This window comes from Solea senegalensis, linkage group LG5, assembly GCF_019176455.1.
Source record: "Solea senegalensis isolate Sse05_10M linkage group LG5, IFAPA_SoseM_1, whole genome shotgun sequence".
Classification (NCBI taxonomy): Eukaryota; Metazoa; Chordata; class Actinopteri; order Pleuronectiformes; family Soleidae; genus Solea; species Solea senegalensis.
The window spans coordinates 918,884-938,506 of NC_058025.1; the positions used below are offsets into that span (position 1 = coordinate 918,884).

The following is a 19,623-nucleotide window of genomic DNA, read 5'->3' on the forward strand; positions in this document are numbered from 1 at the left end:
AAAATAAAATAACAACAGAACAAAAGAGAAGAAGAAGTTTGATTTTTTCAGTGTGAAAGACAGAACTCTCAGCTTTCAGCTACAGTTTGCTACATTTTTACTTTTATTTGCTCTTTCTGTGACAAAAAAAGACGTTCTAAAGAATAAATTAACACATTGCACACGTGTCTAACACCCACACATACACACACACACACACACACACACATTCACTCGTTCATACAGGTTTGTTTTTGTCGTGGAGCGTTGTTCATTATTTTTTGTAGAAAATTCATTGTATTAAAAATGTTGTTTTTTTGGCGTGTATGATGCGTTCAGGTGAACATTCAGAAAACATTAGCTCCTCCCACTGCAGGTGAAGAGTCTCTGATCCGGTTTAATAAGGCCAGTTTAACGGAAAACAAAGTAAAACAAAAAAGGGTTGCTCACACATTCAAAAATCATTTCACATTTTTAAACTGTTTGTGCAGAAATACGAGCGTTTCATTTCAAAGCTCTTTCAGCTTGTTGTGAAAAAGAAGAAGAAAAAGAAATGCTTTCAACTGATTGTTTTTTTTTTCTCCATAGAATTTTCCCTGAAATCCGTTTGAATATGCCCCTCCCCCTCCCGCCTCCCAGCCCCGCCCTCAACAATATTATCATGAGAAGAGAAAAAAACACAAAGAAGCCCCGAATGTTTCACGGTCATGAAACGTCTCATGCAAATAGAACAGAACAACAATACAGGCTAAGAGTAATAGAAGAAGAAGAGTAGTTGTAATAAGAACATTATTAATAATAATAAAGATAATAATAATAATAGTAAATAGTAATAAAATAAAAATAATCTTACAATGCAAACATCGACAGTAGTAAATGCCTCCAGTTCTTATTGCTACAGTGTTTTTTTTTGCATTTTCCCGTCACTCTGATTCACAGTAATTCACAACAAGGGGAAATAAAAATGTCGCATACTTTTATAAACTGAGCGTGAATTCACTGTCCCCTGTTTTTAGTTTTTCATTCACTCATTCACTGATTCACTCGTGGACTTTTCCTCTCGGTCCATGATGAAGCAGAAATGAGTGTTACAGTGAAAACAGAGGATTTATCTTATTCATATTCATTATATATATATATATATATGTATATATAAGTATATGTATATGTTCTGGGCTCTGGACAGTGAATTCATACTCTGTACACACACACACACACACACATGCACGCACACACACACACGCACACTTATCAAAGCCTTGTCTGGGCAGATTCCTTCGCAGACGTACGTTGGCAGCATAAATATGCTGTTTTTTTATTATTATTATAATAATTTATTTTTTTTGTCCCTAAAAAGGTTATTTATTTATTTATTCTTTTATAATTATTACTTGATTTGCAAAAATATTCAACCTTCTTTTTTGAAAGTAAAGTCAGAAAAAGAGCTGCTCCCTGAGAGATGCTGTGACGTGCATCCAGTGATTGTCTTCATCAGTCACTGGAGTCTGATCTGATCTCATGATCTGGGGTCGGAAGCCTGGAGATTATTAGTGATTGGAGATTAAATCACCAATCACTGACGTGCACGAGCAAATCAATAGTGTCTAACGTTGATTTTTCCACTTGACGCCTGGAGAAAACATGAAAGTATCGAGTTCATGAGTTTCTTTTTTAGTGAAGAATCAGAGATTTGGTCGCTGTGTCATAAAAACATCAAGATTTATAGTTTTAGTGCATGAATATCACAATTCTCACAAATGACCTTTTTACCAAATCAGAGCTCCTAGTGGCTGAAGGCAGAACTGCACAAACGCTAGCGACGGTTTCAAATTTAACCTTCAAATGAAACATTTTTTAAAAATGTTTGACAAATCCAGTAAAGAAACCCACTAAAGTAAAAGGTTTAAAATTCAATTGATTTTCTAATCAGTTACACTGTAAAACATTTAAAAATATTTTTTAAATTTCTTTCAAAATTCATTCTTTTTCTTCTTCATTTGTTTCATCTGTAAACATACAATAATAAGTGTTAGTTGCTGTTTGCACTAATAATTATGGAATTTACAAAAGCAAGCAAAAAGTGATTGTCTTATCACAGTTCTCACTGTATGTAGCGTTTATGGTAATATTGCAGGTAATTTATGGTAATATTGCAGATTTAAACGCTCTAGAGCATCTAGTGGACGAAGGCAGAACTGCATATAAATAAAATGTTTCCTTCATCAGAGAAAATAAAAATAACTGATGTTTGTCAATGAAAACTAACAAAACATAAATGTAGAAAAACCCAAACAACCAAGAAAAGAAAAATATTTGAGAGCTTTCTAGAGAAAAAATTTTAAAAGAAAAAAAAATGACACTACCATCAAAATATGAACGGTGACATTTTATGAATTTGGCATAAAACAAAAATCAATCTAACAAAATAGAAAAGTTAAAGACTTTTTGCGACAGTGATCTGGTTTTTATTTGTGCCATTAATTATTGAATTTGCAAAAAAAACCCACAGAACAGTGATTGTCTCGTCACAGCTCGACCTGCACCGAGCTTTAATGCAAGAATGCAGATTTAAATGCGCATAAATAACATTTTCTTCACATTTTGAAGTGCGTTTTTTTGTCCGAACCCCAGATCATTGTTTTTGTGAGTGAGGATCATCCACGACGATTGTTTCACATAATTAACGACAAATATAGTGCATTCTACTGAGAAACTGCTGCAACCCTGTTCAGACCAGTTGGTACGAGGACGAGGGGAAAAAGATCAGAAAGGCAGAGTGAAAGTTATTGCTCTTCAGAGGAAAAATAAAAAGGTCCTTCCTTCAGTTTCATGTCTGTGTGCAAATAGTGATCCGAGGAATGAGAGCGCTGTGACAATTAAATTCATTTCATCTGTGAAGCCTAAATATACACGTGCACAAATAACACCTGCTTTATTCTCCATCCAGCAACTTTTCCCTGAACAAATTCAGGGAAATACTTTGTTCGGCCACTCTTCTCCAAAATTTAATTGAAGAATTTTTATGTATGGTTTTGAATTTGTTTTGCAAACTGCACCAATTTTATCGAGTCATCCAAGTAGGACAACTTTGACGCTTATTTCTTTTTTTAAATATTGAAATGAAATTTGATGAAGCATTTTTTCATGTATATACATACTTATATGTATATACGTGCCCATCTCAACACCACCATATGTTAAATGAGAAATTGACGACTTTATTTGAAGGGATGACGTTTTACTTTCTTGTATTTTGCAGCTCCACAATTGTGTGATTTAATTTGTCGAACAACAATTATCAAAAATCTGGAGTGACGGAGAATAAATCGGGTTTATGTGCCGGGGGGGGCAGAAAAGGGTGGAGTTCACTGTGAGGTCCTAGTTTCTGATTGGTTGTCTGTGATTGATTGTTCAGAAGCCGTCCAGTTTGCATTGGACGTATTTAAATTATTGAAAAAAAAGAAGATTGATAGAACGGCAAGTCTGTCAAATTCTTTCTTTTTTTTGCAAAATAGAATATTTACCTATACTGTTTATTTTCACCATGAAAAGTAGTAGCCATTATTTTTCTTTTTTTAAAATCCTTCATAAGCTCTCTTTACATGTTCTATAGGTTCTGGTCAGACGGACGCAGCAGCACCTTCTTCACATTATGAACAAAATCCAGACAAGGCTTCAGTTTATCAACAAACAAAAATCACAAAAATCTTGTTTTTCCCAGTTTTGAACCAAATATTCTTTTACAACTTTACAAATTCTGTACAAGAAACTATGGAAAATAAAATAAAATAAAATAAAATAAAAACACATGGACAAAGGTAAAGTCTGTATATTTAAATTAGGACTAACTTAACAGAACAAGAAGTAATACTGGAATCCGCTCTGCACTAGAAGAATTATCTACAGTAGCTTCTCTAAATCCACAGTCCCCCTCCCCCGTCCTTCAACTTCACCACGTCTTCATTTAAAAAATCAAAGTTAAAACAAATGAACTTACCCATTTTTTTTGACAGCTTATTTTTGTGTTTGTCTGTACATTTCTGGTCAGTCACGTTTGGGCTGAGGACTCGGGAGGAAAAACTCGGGCCACGTTTTTGTTCATATATACATTCTTCAGACTGTATCGGTGAACGGGACGACGATAAGTGCTGGACATTCCAAGTGTTGTTGGCGTTTGTGGCAGACGGCGACTCCCTCACCTTGCAGCCTAAGACGAGGTTAGCGGAGCGATGATTGTGGGTGTGGCCAGTGCTGCTGTGGGTTTTCTTCTGGTTTTTCTTGGTCCTGCTCTTGGTTTGCTTGTTGTGGTCACTTGGGCATGACCATGGTGGAGTTTGGGTCTGGGTTGAAGAGTTCTTTGTAGAGCGGCGGGAAGAGGACGTTGACGGTTTCTGGGTGGAGCTGCTGGAACGCCTGCAGCTCCTCGGTGTGGAGCGTGCACAGCGCCGACAACGTTGGGATTCTGCTGATCAGCTGCAAGACACAAGGGAGAGAGAGAGACTTTAAGAACTGGCTTTTGGCTTTTTTATGCTGGATACTTTTAATCTGGACAGTTTTTTTTATGTTACTTTGAATTGTCTCGTTTGACTGTGCGGCCATATTAAATAAATTCAGTCTCCTGCTTTGACGTCTCTGACTACAAAGTGTTGACCTTCTGTACCTTTGCCAGTGCGTCTTCATCCATGTGGTTCTTCTGCATAATGTGCTGCAGAGTAAAGTAGATCTTCTCCTGGAGCTTCTGCACTTTCCGAGGCTCCATCAGCCACGGTCGATCTGAAAGAGTTCTCTTTTAGTGTCGGGGCAGATTGGTTTCTCCTTTCTCTGATCATGATCGTGGTTGGTGGACGTTCACTGACCTGTGGAGATGAGCACCGCCGCTGAGAAGAGAGCGATCTCCTCCTCGGTCAGCTGCAGTGAACACATGCTCTTGGCAAAGTCGAACACGGCGCTCACCAAGTCATCGCAACCTGAGCGGGAAACAGGAGAGTCACGTAGTTCTTAATCACACAGAGATGAAGAATGAATGAATGATGAAGATTGGTCAACCGCGGCGAGTGAATGGTTCTATAACTGAAGTGTGTGACATTGACTTAATAAGAGCACAGGAGCAGAGACATATTACACATGGAATATTCTACCAAGTATTAGTATGTATAGCCACAGTCGGTTCATAGATTTTGGAGTGTTTGACTCTAAAGGGATGATTGAAACTGAGTGAGTATAATTTCCCGCGGCGCTCTGTAGCACAACGTACACATATTTCAATTCTAAATGACTCATTTCTCGCCACAAATGATCTTTTTATTATTTTATTTTATTTTATAAATTTGTAGGAGCCTCATGATCCGCCTCTGAGATCCGCCTCAGTCTTGCATATTGACCCTTCTCAGAGAGTCCAGATCCACCCCTATAATGTCACCTGGCCACCACAGATGCATAAAACATCCAGAGGAGTTATGTTGAAGGACAGCAGTTTCCTCACAAAGCAGAAGACAAGCATCTACTTAACGAGAATATCTGGAACAGTCATGACTAGTGGCATCTTTGGTTCCCACTAACACAACACAAGTTCATTACATTTGACCTGAGAATGAATTCTGTAGAACTTTACCTAGAGCTTTGAACATCTGCATGCCTCCGTACTTTCCTTCAAACAGCACAGTGTTGTTGAGCGGGTTAAACGCCCTGCACATTCGCACCAAGACGACCTCCAAACAACCTGCAGGACGACAGGGACAGAGAAGCGAGACAGTGACCGACCGACCGACCGACCGACAGGCAAAGAGAAAACTAAAACTAAGCCCGACTGCGTTGGTCATGTGGTCTGACCTGACTTGAGCAGGAGGATCTGGTCGTTCTGGCACAGTTCCATGAATCCTGAGATCCGCTTGGCAAACTCCACCACGTACTGGATGGCGTGAGTGACCTGGATGGCACACTGCTGCCACAGCGCGTCCCGAGGCTAAAACCACACAAAGACACTTTATTGTTATACATTTGATCATTTTGTTTGAAATCCAAAAGTCCTTAAATCACAAACAACTTAACTTGATATTTTATGTTTTCTTATCTTATTCATCAGTTCTGAAATGTAACGTTTAGAAAGTAGTGATGATATGTTACCACTTTTAACCCAAACTGGAATATCTCCAGATACTGATATCAGTTTGACAGGGTCATTTTAGACATTTTAAACTATTATTAGAATTATAATGATATAATATTAAAGAATAAATAAAAAGCCCACAACATGACTCAGCTAAAATGTGCATTTTTACAGTCAGTGAAACATGCGATATATAGGATTTTTAATTGGATTTGACATTTTTATCTGCCCGAAATACTGAATATCGTTTTGGCTCATCCCTATTTTTGAGAAACAAATGCAGTATTTGTTGAATACGTGCCTGTGTTTTTGTGTTTTTGTGTTCTTGGTGGGTTTGAATGGTCATGGAACATTCAGATACAGATTGAAATAAGCTCTTAAACCCTGTGAGGCTGATTGTTGCAGGGTCACAATATTCTTTCTCACCTTACTCTGGTACATCTTGACCTCTTCGTAGGAGTGTGTCTGCCAGGCGAGCTGCTGCAGCTCCTCCGTCGTGTACTGACACGTCTCCAGGTGAGACTTGATGATATTCTGAGCGATGCGGTCTGAAAGAGACCATACATTTTCTCCAGTCAATCAGAGATTAAGGAAACATTGCATTGACAGTAATTTGGTCTGTTGCTCCACCCACCACCATTGTAATTGGACAATCTAGATTGACCCAGACAGTCCCAGACCCAGATAAATGGGAGGTTTGTGTCAGTACAGGCATCCAGCGTAAACATCTCAAATATGCAGATCATCTGCTGTGAGAGGGAGGAGCTGAAACTCCCTGACATGTTATGTATGTGGATGTGAGTCTTTGGCAACCGGCACTCTCTTGCAGTAACCAGTTTTAACACTAAAGGTCGCTGTTGTTCAGATTTTTATATGAATATATATATTTTAAAACCTTGGAACCGACGTTTTGGGAGAACGGGTCCCAACCTTGTGTCGTTGTGGATTTTCCATGATACAGTTCTACTTGGCTCGACTGGGTTTGGTATCAGTCATGTTGTTTTACACGACTTCATAGTTCCCACATGGTTTTACACGTGACAGTAAATCTGCCTCCGTAGTTGACTTTTCACACCACTGTATTCAGTGTTATTTCATGGGTATGAAGACATTTCCTGAAAGAATGTGGTGTTTGGGGCAAACCTTTTTGAGAATGAAAAAGGAACAGATCGTGTAGGGACTGTTCCGTTTTCTGTGGCGACAAGGCCTGAGCTGAACATACCATAATATGGCCTCCTGGTCAGCTGTCTGCGTTTAAGCCTGTCTGATCTGCTATTCCTCGCTCAGATTAACGCTGTGACTCACAGCCGCTGCTGCTACTTTCTGAGTATCTGTTCATTTTCCATGTGTTGGACGTGTTGGATGTGAACAGAACTTTGTTTACCCAGCTCTCCCATGCTGACGTTACTGTGTCCCAGCTGACTCTCCTGGTAGCCGCCGTAGCTGAAGAGGTTGGGCACTGGCGTCAGGTCGTACACCGGCTCCTGCTTTATGTGCTTCATGCCCGACATGTCCAGACCCGACTGATCTGGGGACGGCTGGGTGGAGTCCATCCCGTAGTAGCCCCCGGGGACTCCGCCTCCATTACCGTGGCCACCTTTGGGCAGCTCAATAACGTGGCCGTTGGCGTAGGTGCCGCCGATCTCGTGGTTGAGGTTGGAGAGTCCGTTGGTGAGGCTGGAGGAGTAAACGCGTGCGAGAGCTTCAGCTTCTCCCGTCTGCTGCTGCCGCTGCTCCTGCAGTCGAGCCTGGTGCTTCTGCACTTCTGCGTAAAGGCTGTCGCGCTGCTTCTTGGACATGCGGCCAAACTTGACCGCTGTGTTTCAGAGACAAACGAGGACAACGTTTAGAGACACATTTCATCAAAACTCAGTGGGAAGCAAAAGTAAAGACTGAAAATTCCTTGTGAAGTCGAAAAGACGGACAAGACAAACACACTGGCGTCAACATTTCTTAGCGATCAGACAATAATTCATGATATTATTGCTTTAGTAACATATTTGTGTTTTTGTCACATACACAACATTTTGTATCATCTTTTTGGTAACTTCACTTTTTTTATAAATATGTTTTGGTAACAATGCAACATATATTTATCTTTTTCGGTAACATCAGTATATATATTTTTTACACAATTTTGTAGAATGCCACACATTTTTTATATATACATATACACATTTACATCAGTGATGTCTTTGTATTATTAATTAAATGTCTATGTTTGTTTTTATTTTCCAAACACTTACAGATACAAACTAAAAGAAGTGTCTTACGAAAAGGAAAATTGAAGCCTATTTTACAAATTGCGTCATGTATTTATTTGTTTTTTATGGTGACAGGACGTGTCCTCGCCTACCGTCTCGGGACATTCCCAGAGCCAGGCATTTCTGCAGGCGACAGTGTTGGCAGCGGTTGCGGTTGGTTCTGTCGATGAGGCAGTTCCTCTGACGAGGACATGAGTATGACGCGTTGTTCTGCTGACTCCGTCTGAAGAAACCCTGCTTACAAACAATGACAAATAACAATGGTCATGTTCACAGTAACCATGACTGTGCAGTTTTTCACAGTCATGGATTAAAAAACCACACAACTCACCTTACAGCCCTCACACGTGATGACGCCATAGTGGATCCCTGAAGATTTGTCGCCGCAGATTTTGCACGGTATGACTTCGATTTGGGCTGAGGACAGAGAGAGGACAGAGAGTGTGACAAAAACCTGGACAGGATGTGGACTTTTGTCTCTGCTGGTGGTCTCATTTATTAAAGGTTACAAAACGACATGACCTGCTGTGTCGAACCTGATGGAGGTAGTCTGTGTGTGTGTGTGTGTGTGTGTGTGTGTGTGTGAGAGACTTTACCAGGGCAGAGTGACATCTGGTCACTGAATACACACACACACACACACACACACACACACAAGTACGCATACACACTTGCGAAAACACACTCAGGGTAAGAATAACTGTCTTGTGTTGGTTCTTTGTGTTTGAAGGAGAAACTCCTGCAGGTTAGCAGCGTTAACCATAATGAGAGCACAGGTTACATCACTGAATCACACACACACACACACACACACACATCATTTTTCAAATCCAAATTTCCTGTCAGAGTCCAAGAGCAATTTTTCCATTTCATCTCAGAAATTCCACATTTAAAGTTATTTGCCATGTCTCTTTTTAAATATGTTGTTTTTATTAACTCCACTAAGGAAGTAATAATGTTTATCTGTAACTTTGTTCTTCTGCTAGCGACTTCCTGTCTGCAGTTATTTGACATGTCAGTCAGAATTTAGGTGACACATTGTTAAGTAGGTTTATTCAGTTTAAATGACTTGTTGCAAAAACAACAGAAAGTATTCACACTCGAGTATGTGTTGTCTGATTCCGTAATCTCTGAATCTGATTCCTTTTTTCTTTTTGTCAGTAAACGTTAAACGGTTACTCACTGTGAAGAGGAAGCTCCATGTGCACATTCACCGAAAAACAACAAAAACAAAACCTCCACACATCAACAACCGGAACACTTTCAGTGAAACGCAGCGAAACTCCTGCTCACACTACTGCTCTCTTTCAAGTTACCATCCATAATGAACGGGCAGTTCCTGTTCAGAGCTGAGATGATGGGATGTATGTACAGGTATGTCTGCTGAGACGGCACCCTCTCTATAAAGAGATTAGACAGACAATCTAATCCTAAATTATTACTCCCACCAGTGAGCTGCTGCTGCTGCTGCTGCTGCTGCTGCTGCTTCAGTCAAACATGGAGGAAATGGTGCGAGTTTTAATGGAAAAAGTTCAGAGGCGACTTTTAGAAAAACACGTTTCATCCAGTGGACTCTAAAAGAACACAACATAGCCTGAATTGTGATTGGAGTATTTTTACCATATTTACCTTGGCTCATTATAGTAATATTAATAATATTAATAATAATAATAGGGTTTCAAAGATATTTTGATTAATTGATTATTAATTTATTACTCAATTAATCTTTAATTATTTTTAAAAATGTATCATCAGTTTGAGTTTCTATAATAATTCTAATCAGTTTGAGTGATTGTTCAGCTTCTTAAATGTGAATATTTTCTGGTTTCTTTGCTGCATATAAATCATTAAAACTGAGTCATTTTGGTTTGTGGACACTTGAGAAACATCACCAGTTCCAGTTTTGACAAACACTGATCATTATTTCTCAAGATTTTATGAACAAAATCAATCAATTAATCAAGAAAAAAAAAGTTAGCTGCAGCCCTAAATCATATTCTTTTTTTATTGATGCGTGGTGATGTATATACATATGTGTATATATACTGTATATATATGCATATATATATGTAAACATTTATGCAACAGCTCTTGTAATATCTGTCTATCTGCAGTTTCTGTTTTCGTTAAAAACATATATGTTGAAAACTAAATCCTTAATACCAGAAATGGGCCCAATTTAAAAAACAAACTTAAAGTTTTAGCATTTAGATAATGCCTGAGAACACAAATGTGTAGGGTAATGTTAAATTATTTGGCCAATTCTTACATGAAATAGTGATGACTCCAGTTATTAGAAACCTCTGTGAACAGATGGGTTTAGTGATGCGTGCAGACGGACGTACAGTTGTATATAAGCTCTAACATGAGTGTGCAGTATACACAGTATATAATTGGATAATCTTCAATGCGGATCAACAGAGACAGCTGTGTCTGAGCAGGTGAATCTACTGCGTCTACAGTGTATTCACACACACACACGAAACTTTGACAGATTATTCATGAGAATCAAAGAAGCTCATTCTAGCATTTTGCTAATGAGGACCAGGCAAAATATCCACACGAGGGAAAATGTCCCCACAAGAAAGGTGCTTTTCCAAGGGCCGGTCCTCACAAGCACAGAAAGACGAGAACACACACTCACAAGACCATCCAGACCAGACGAGACCATCCAATCCAGACTAGACTATCCAGACCAGACTAAACGATCCAGACCAGGACCCCACACTTGGTGTTTCATCCAACGATTCCAGGGATTTGGGATCTCACAGAAACTTGCATGATTTAACTGACTAAAGAATATAAATAGTCTTTTTTTTTTTTAAATCCTTTCTTTACAATATCCTGTTTTATTTTGCAGTTTGTTCTTGTGTGTTCCTGGTTAAGTTTTACTTCCTGCCTCCCCTGAGTGAATTTAGTCTCTTTGTTTGTTCATTTGTTTCAGTCCAGTTTGTTCAAATTTAAAGTTCAGGTGTGTTTTTCTGCTCCATGTGTTTCAGCCGCTCATATTTTATGGTAATTTTCCTGTTTGTTTTTTACTTTATCTCATTATTTGTGACCTTGTATCTGGGTAAAACCTAATGGTTAGTGAGTTTCAGTTCAGCCTGGGACTCCACGTTTGATTCTGGTGCGACTTCAAGACGTGACCCATTTCCACAAACTCCCGGCCAAGTGTGTGTAAACTGGGTCAGAGCGGAATGCTGGTGTGTGTGTGTGTGTGTGTGCGTGCGTGTGTGTGTGCATGTGTGACGACACAAACACATGGAGAAAACGACCTCTATTTAGTTATTAATAGTCGGTAAAAACAGGTCAGTTCAACAGAAACAAACTCCTTATAAACTCTTCTCACTTCTTCTTGACACTTAGAGGAAACATTTTCGTGTTTCCCAAAGTGTAAGCTTATGCCCCCCCTGGTGGGCTGTGTTGGTATTGCAGGTAGAGTTCAGGCAGGAATACAAACATTTAAATTGTTTTTTAAAAAAGTGTCATTTAAAACATTTATTCTTTGCACCAGGAAAGAAAAAACTCAAAATAATAATAAATAAATGTCACCTTTTAAAGGTCCAGGTTGTGAGAATACAATTTTTGTTGCTATGATGTTTGAGTGAACAAAAGCAAACACGTAACACGTTGTTATTGACTAGTATTGCTAACTATAACTAGCTCGAGATACATTTCGGAGGTGACATCACTCTGAGTTCTGACTTCTGATGTAAAATTAGTGACATCTAGTGGTGAGACAGCAGATTGCAGTATGTCGGTGAACTACGGTGGCCTTCACGGACCAAAACAAAACACCCTTTCACAACTTCTCCCTCTGCCACTTCCTGCTTCTTCCTCATTGGTTTATGCATCAGGTTTATGTGGGCGGAGTCAGTCGTAGTAAACTTTGTCTTCAAAACGCAAAAAACATGGGGCCACAAAATGGCTGCCTCCATTAAAGCAAGGCCCTTGACTTAAGCACCTGCCGTATATTGGACCTTTAAAGGTATAGACAGTGCGTCTCTTAGATTCACTATACAAGAAATTCTATTCCATGTGTCAGACTTATAATAATTAGAAGATTTTATAATTTAAAAGACATTTTTCTCACTCTTGAAAAATGTCCTTGTAACAATGTAAAAGTTTATGCAAATATTTTATAACATTATTGACACATACTTTTAAAAACAAATGTTGCTAACGTAATTAAAAAATTAGGGATGCACGATATATCGGCATTAATATTGGTATCGGCCGATGTTCGTCATTTTTTAACATATCGGCATCGGTCCAATGAGTAAAACTGCACCGATTTTAACATCCGATGTTTATACCCATCTAATTGCTTTTTGTGTACGTGTGTCAGGAAGGGGAGACCATGCGGCATTTGTTTGGGCATATGACAGCGTCAGTGACGCAAGCGCAGCACAAGGTGTGTGTGTGTGTGTGTGTGTGTGTGTGTTGAGGAGAGAGAACGTCAGCGGTGTGGGCGATTTTTCAGGGTGTCAATAGAAGGTACGTGAAAAGCATTATGCGACACTTGCAAAGTCGAGGTAATGCGAGGAGGGTTCCGTGTCAAGTCATTCAATACCACAAATTTGATTATGTCATTTGAAAAACCGTCACCCTGAAGTACACAAACAACGGCAGGAAGCTAACGCTAGTAACATTAGGCGGCAGTCAAAAAGAAAGCAGCGCAGCTGGGACTCGACCAAAGGAAGACAGTGGCCAGGGCAATAACGATCAAGGTAATGGAAATGATTGCTCTTGACGACCAGCCGAGGGTTCCGACGGTTGATAGCGCATATTGAACCCCGCAACAACCTGCCAAGTCGGCGCTACTTTTCCGATGTTTTGCAATTGAATAAATATCTGGTTGCCATGAATACTGGCAAGTTTGATCAAGTATTTTAACATGTTTTCTTTTATTATGGCAGCTCTTAGTAGAGCTTGTCAGGTATTGTTTCTCATATTTGTTGTGTAGTTTTATTGTGAAGGGAAGTGGCGCGGTTGTTGTTGCCGGGAGGAAGGGTTGTTGACTTTATTTACGTACCCAGTATAGACGCCCTTATCTCGGTTACAGTAACTTTGGCAGGGTATTATTTTTATTTATGTTCATGTTTGTAATTTATGATCCAAACTTTCTCACAGGAGTTTAGTGAGTTGAGGGAGTTAAACTGTACTTTCATTTAGTTACACACTTGCTACAAGTGGTTGGTTACTTGTAGTTGGTTACTTGTGTCTTATGTGACCTTGTTATTTGGAGGTAAAACATGTTTTGAAAATAAAGGAAGACATTCAAAAATTCAGCTTGCGTGATTTTCATTCTGTACAAACTTTTATCATCTCAGAAACTTTTTTTTAAAACATATATCGATATCGGTAGATATCGGTTATCGGCCATAGCAGCAATATTAATATCGGATATCGGTATCGGCAGAAATAGTCATATCAGTGCATCCCTATAAAAAATTGTAGTTAGTAACATATTTTGGCATTTTTCTATAAACATCTAGTAAAATAATTTAGTTGTGCAAATATCTTTGAAAATTATTGGCATGTTTTTTGTAATATTTCAACATTTTGTGAAAGAAATGTTGCTGATGTAATTAAATTTTTTTTGTATTGTTCGTAACATATTTTTGAAATAAACATAGAAACAAAATTTGATTTTAAATTTATTTATATCAAAGTCTAATGAGTGTGTTTAGAGCCTGTGTCGCCCGGTGACATATCCCGAATTCTATGTAAAAAACAAAACAACACGGTGGTTCAGCGGCTTCTTGACTCTGCCCACCCCTGCTCTGCTGCTGTATACACACAAACGCTCCCTCAGTCAGGTCTGACAGTTTAGTCTGTTTTCAGATGAACAACAAGGGTTACGTACTGCAGCTTTAAAACCAGCTCCTCGTTTGTGCGTCGGGACAGAGACGGAACGTCAACAACACAAGTTACATCCTGCAGCTCTAATCTTTAATCTCGCTACATTGTCGTGCTAATGTTTGGATCTGAACGTGGGCCTTAAAGTGTGAAGTTTGAGAAAGTTGTGGCTTCTTTATTCTCGGTGAACGTGTGAATCTCACACCTGCTGTGTTTATTTTTATTATCTCTGCTGTGTCTCATGTAAATCTCCTCAGAGCAGGAAGTGCTTCTTCTTCTTCTTCTTCTTCTTCTTCTTCTTCTTCTTTTTCTCCTGTGTGGAATATTCATCGCTCCTCTTTCTGTCCCTTTGGGATTTTACTCGTCTTTGCATCACAGACCTGCAGCACGTGGGCATGAGCTTTGTTTTTACTCACAGCGACACATATTTATAAACATGTGTGTGTGTGTGTGTGCGCACTTTGTCGTCAGTGTGTTGCGTTCACTGCCTGCGGGAACTGTCAGGTAGGATATAGGGAGATGGTCATGACAGCATTTGCTGTTGCCACGGTGACCACCCACTCCCACACTTGTCTGGCTGTCACAGCCACAAGGACGACGATGATGATGATGGGATGCACGCTCAGAAATAAAAGAAGGGACCATTTTGTCCATTTTGTTGCCTTACAGGATTTATCCTGGCGTTAGCAGGCTGTTACTGAAATATTAATGTATGAATACGTACACATACCACAGGCGGTACATGAACCACAGTTTGAGAACCATGGCTCTAAAGGCACATTTGTGGAATCTTCAAGCACAATATTGTACTCGTGTCCTGTAGCTTTATTTTGTAACGTGTAAACTGTGACGATGGATTCAAATAATTGAGTGTTTTTATTTGTGCGCCTCATTGTTCTCACAGTCCTGATGTGCAGCAATGCATTCTGGGAGGAGTTTGTTTGTTTGTTTTCGCTTCAAAGCTCTAAAATACTTGAGTTCTACTCTAACTCAAAAGTTCTTCTTTTAAATCTTTACTTTTTAAATGTATTTGTTTCTTAGCTCTTTGACAGAGAGTGAGGGGGCGGGGCTTGTGTTGCAGCCTGAGTTGACCCAGTGTGAGGGGAGTGATTGACAGCAGGTGTGTGTGTGTGTGTGTTACGTAAGAGCTGGACTGCAGTGCTGGCGTTTCCTCAGCTAAGAGGAAGAGGATCAGATCTGCTGCTGCTCAATCTCCTGAGACACAAACTCACTCTCACACGTCGCCAAAAACACAACACACGGGATTATAGACCAGATTAACGTCAGATTCATAATAATCACAAGATTGTATCATTTAAAATAGACCTTTCTTTTTTTTGATGCAAATATTTAGTAAAAAAATGTTTTTGTAATTTTGTAAAAAAGAAAAATGCTGCTAACAAAATGAAAAAAATTAGCGTCAGTAACATATTTATGTAAAATTTTGTAAACATGTAAAAAAAATTTTTTTTTTAATTATTGCCATGTTTTTTATATTTATACATTGTTATATTTCAACATTTTGCAATGTTTGTAAAAAATACCTAATAGGTAATTTTTGTGTTTTATTTAATCATCACAACATTTTTTAATCTTCTTTGTCAACATTAGTGATTTCCTTGTAACGTCAGTGACATATTTTAGTTCAAATTGACCTATTTTCACATTTTTTATGTCATTCATGACATTTTTCTAAAGAATTTTTAATAAGTTTCTTCCCGGTTTATCTTCATTTCTGCACTTTTTCCTTCATCTTTTATATAAAAATCAGACGACGGACCGAAGTCTGCGTCTGTTTACGTTTAAAAAAGACAAAATTAAAACATATCAGTTGTAATAAAACGATGAATGGTGTGCGCATGAGGCTTGTGTTGCACTGACACGTGTGTTATGATAATGGATTTTTAATGAAGTCAGAGTCTCGTGTGTATTTCCTGCGTCGACCTTCGCTCTAAATAGACTCTAATTATCGTCAGTGAAGAAGAAGAAAAAAACCCTGAAGCTTTTAAAATGAAACATTTTCATGATTTTTCTTCTGAAATGATGACTCTGAAAATAACTCGTGTAACAGCACACACAGGCCACTAGGTGTCACTGTATGTGTGCGTGTGAAGGGACAGACTGGACATATATGTTTCATTCATTCACCCTGAGGGGGCGGAGCTACAGCTGAAACATGTCCAAACACATGAGCTCATGCAAACAACAGGGAGGATCAGCGGCACAGTGAACTCAGAACTCACACTGTGAGGGTTTGATTCCCAGCTCATGCTGACGTGCCCCGGAGCAAGACACTTAATCCTGACAGGTGTGCGACTGAAAGAAAGGGCTGTGTGAACGTGTGAGTGAATGGGTGAGACTGTAAAGCGAGAGTCATTTTCAAAACTGGAAAAACACGATATATAAAAACATAAACACACTGCGGCGGAATCTGCGCTTTAAAGCTGCAGTACGCAACCTTTAACTATCACTAGTTAACTATTTTAACTATTCAAATCTTTGTCAGATGAGTTCACACAGGGTTGATTTAGTCTCTCAGCTCCACACGACTCTCTCTCAGTGTTTGTCAGAGCTGGTGTCGCCCGCTGCACACAGGAAGTGACCGCGACGACAGCAACATTGAGCTGAGTAAAGTGAGACGTCAAAGTTTGACTGAAAAAGTTTTTCAATCGATTGACGTGATAAAAAGCTTCTTGACTCCGCCCACCCCTGCTCAGTCAGGTCTTTTTTTTAAAAAGATAAAATAATGTGATGTTGTTTCTGTCAGAGGTTACGTACTGTAGCTTTAAAGTAGCTCTCATGTATTCATCTCTCATTTCTTTCATGCTTTCATCTCTTCATCCTCCCTCTCTGTCAGACTCATCTTTGTCCTCTGTTTCATATTCTTTTATTCTGCTGCTGCATGAACACATGAACACACACACACACACACACACACACACACACCAGCATGGGGGAGGGAACGAAAGAGAACGACTGTTTTTCTGACTGTTCGTATGTGTGTGTGTGTGTGTGTGTGTGTGTGTGTGTCAGAGGGCATGAGTTTGTCCAGCTCGCCACGCGGCCCCAAAGCACTCTGGGTAATTGCTCAGATAGCAGGTCTGGGATCAGCTGGGGTTTTTCGCTCACAGAGCGCGGTGCTACAACGTGATTGGACGACACCGAGAGAGAACAGAAGGGGGTCTCACTCACACACACACACACACACACACACACACGTTCATGGTTGGATGCCTGCATCACTGTAAACCGCCTTTTAACTGTAAAACCTGGTTTTTATTTAAATGTGTCGCAAATTTAAATGAACTAAAGATTATTTTAATAATCTGTTAAACGCACACGCACACGCACACACACACACGCTGTGTCCCCCACTCAGTGCAGCATGTGTCCTGAGATCAGAGACGGAGGCGTGGGAAAAAAGTCCACTGGGTAAACCGACCCCAGCCTGAACACACACACGCCTTGCGCCACACACACACACACGACTAATCAAAGTCTTATCACTAACCCTTAACCATAACCACATTCAAAATGCAAGTCCTAAACTTTAACCTCATTACGACCAGGTTTTGGTTTCCATGAGGACGACTGGTCCTGTGCGTGTGTTCGTCTGTCTCCTCAGATCTGCCTCTCATGGTCACTGTACACACACACACACACACACTCAGTCTGACCCCCCAGATGACCTGCAGGACTCAGATGACCTTTGACCTTTCCTAAAGGACTGAGAGAGTGCAGCCGTGTGTGAGAGGTGGACATCTGGTCATTACTGTCCACACTCACACGCACACATTTGTGTTGTTTTCAGTTACAAAAGAAATCCACATAGATGAGCGTTAAAGTCTTAGACTAGTCTCAGACTTTTATTTTGAAGTCTTTAAAGAGTCGTCACCTGTAACCAGGCTCCTATAGGCTGATACCAGCTGTCAATCACACTGCTGGCCACTCACATCTGACTCGTGTGTATTTTCAGTTTCAGAAAGTTCTACGACGACGGAAACCATAAAAACATGAGAAAAAAAAGTATGTAGATGAGTTATAATTATAAATATAAATATAATAATTATGGCGAAAATGACAAAGAGCTGCGAAAAAAAGGACAAAAAAATTAGACAAAATCATCAAACAAGAAAAAAACAAACCTTTTCTGACAAAAAACAAATTTGTTTTTTTAAAAGTAAATTTTTTTTGAAAAAAATTAAAAATGATAAAAACTGATGACAAAATCAGAAAATACTATTATCATAATAGTATATATATATAATATTATAATAATATTTTTCTTTTTAAACTTCACAGTTTAAAAAGACTGAGTTTTCATGTGGATGAAGTCTGGATCAGATTCTCTGAACGTGTCCTCGTCCTTGTCCTCTGTGTTTGTCTGCGGAGTGTAATCACAGATGACAGCGTGTGTGTGTGTGTGTGTGTGTGTGTGTGAGGGGGAGGGGACAGGGAAAGATGGCTGCCTGAGACAGACAGACAGACAGTCAGATAAAGTGTGGACACGAGGACATTAATGAGACTGAGTGGACGACAGCACTGAGAGTCCATTTAAAATGTCAAAATAAACGTGTGACTTTGGACAATTTGAACACAAACACACGACATAATCTGTGATGAATGAAGGATTATTAATCCATGACTAATCCAGATTTTTAAATGTGAATATTTCCTGGTTAAAGTTTAGTCCTGATTCTGAATTCTGACTTAAATCATGGATTTGAGTCGAGCTGCAACGATGAATCCACGACTGAACGATTTCCATCTTTGATTTGTTGCTTTTGTCTTTGTGTCTTTGTGTCTTTGTGTGTGTGTGTGTGTGTGTGACAGGACCAGTTGTCCTCATGGAGACCAAAACCTGGTCCTAATGAGGCGGAACCTCATTTTTGAGGAACTGATTGAGTTTGGGAATGAGATTTGAATTGTGGTTAAGGTTAAGATTAGTGTTAGTTATCAACTGGTTATGGTTAATGTGAGTTATTAACTGGTTATGGTTAGTTATAGACTGGTTATGGTTAAGGTTAGTGTTAGTTATTAACTTGTTATGGTTAAGATTAGTGTTAGTTATTAACTGGTTATGGTTAGTTAGTTATTAACTGGTTATGGTTAGTGATGAGACTTTGTTTACTCTGTTTAAAATTAATGGACGTCAATGCAGAGTCCTGAGAAGAACCTGTCTCTGTCTCTCTCTCTCTCTGTCTCTGTCTCTCTGTCTCTCTGTCTCTCTCTCTCTGTCTGTCTCTCTCTCTCTCTCTGGGACGTCCGTTAATAGCTCGCCTCAGGCAACAATTTAACTCAGTCTAACAAGGTTGTTCCCTCAAAGTGGCCCCAGAGGCTTCACTCACAGATTGATCACAAAGACTAGAGATGATCACACACACACATGTGCGCACACACACACACACACAC

The 19,623-nt window shown here is 39.4% G+C and overlaps 1 protein-coding gene across 1 annotated transcript; it reads right to left on the reverse strand.

Moving 5' to 3' along the window:
• Positions 1–2,421: 2,421 nt before the first annotated feature.
• rorb (RAR-related orphan receptor B) lies at positions 2,422–10,007 on the reverse strand. Its single transcript, XM_044025747.1, has 10 exons — positions 9,533–10,007; positions 8,681–8,766; positions 8,442–8,583; positions 7,470–7,901; positions 6,512–6,633; positions 5,809–5,941; positions 5,591–5,698; positions 4,836–4,946; positions 4,640–4,752; positions 2,422–4,452 (listed from the first exon to the last, which is right to left on the reverse strand). Exons 1-10 carry the CDS (start codon positions 9,549–9,551, stop codon positions 4,288–4,290), a joined length of 1,431 nt encoding a protein of 476 aa, XP_043881682.1. The 5' UTR covers positions 9,552–10,007; the 3' UTR covers positions 2,422–4,287.
• Positions 10,008–19,623: the final 9,616 nt, after the last annotated feature.

What these genes read in the sequence shown, in the direction of transcription:
- rorb (XM_044025747.1), bottom strand. An exon ending in TCACGTGTGAGGGCTGTAAG is followed by an intron (nt 8,584 to 8,680) that starts GTGAGTTGTGTG and finishes GTTTGTAAGCAG; the next exon opens with GGTTTCTTCAGACGGAGTCA. An exon ending in TCTGGGAATGTCCCGAGACG is followed by an intron (nt 7,902 to 8,441) that starts GTAGGCGAGGAC and finishes TCTGAAACACAG; the next exon opens with CGGTCAAGTTTGGCCGCATG.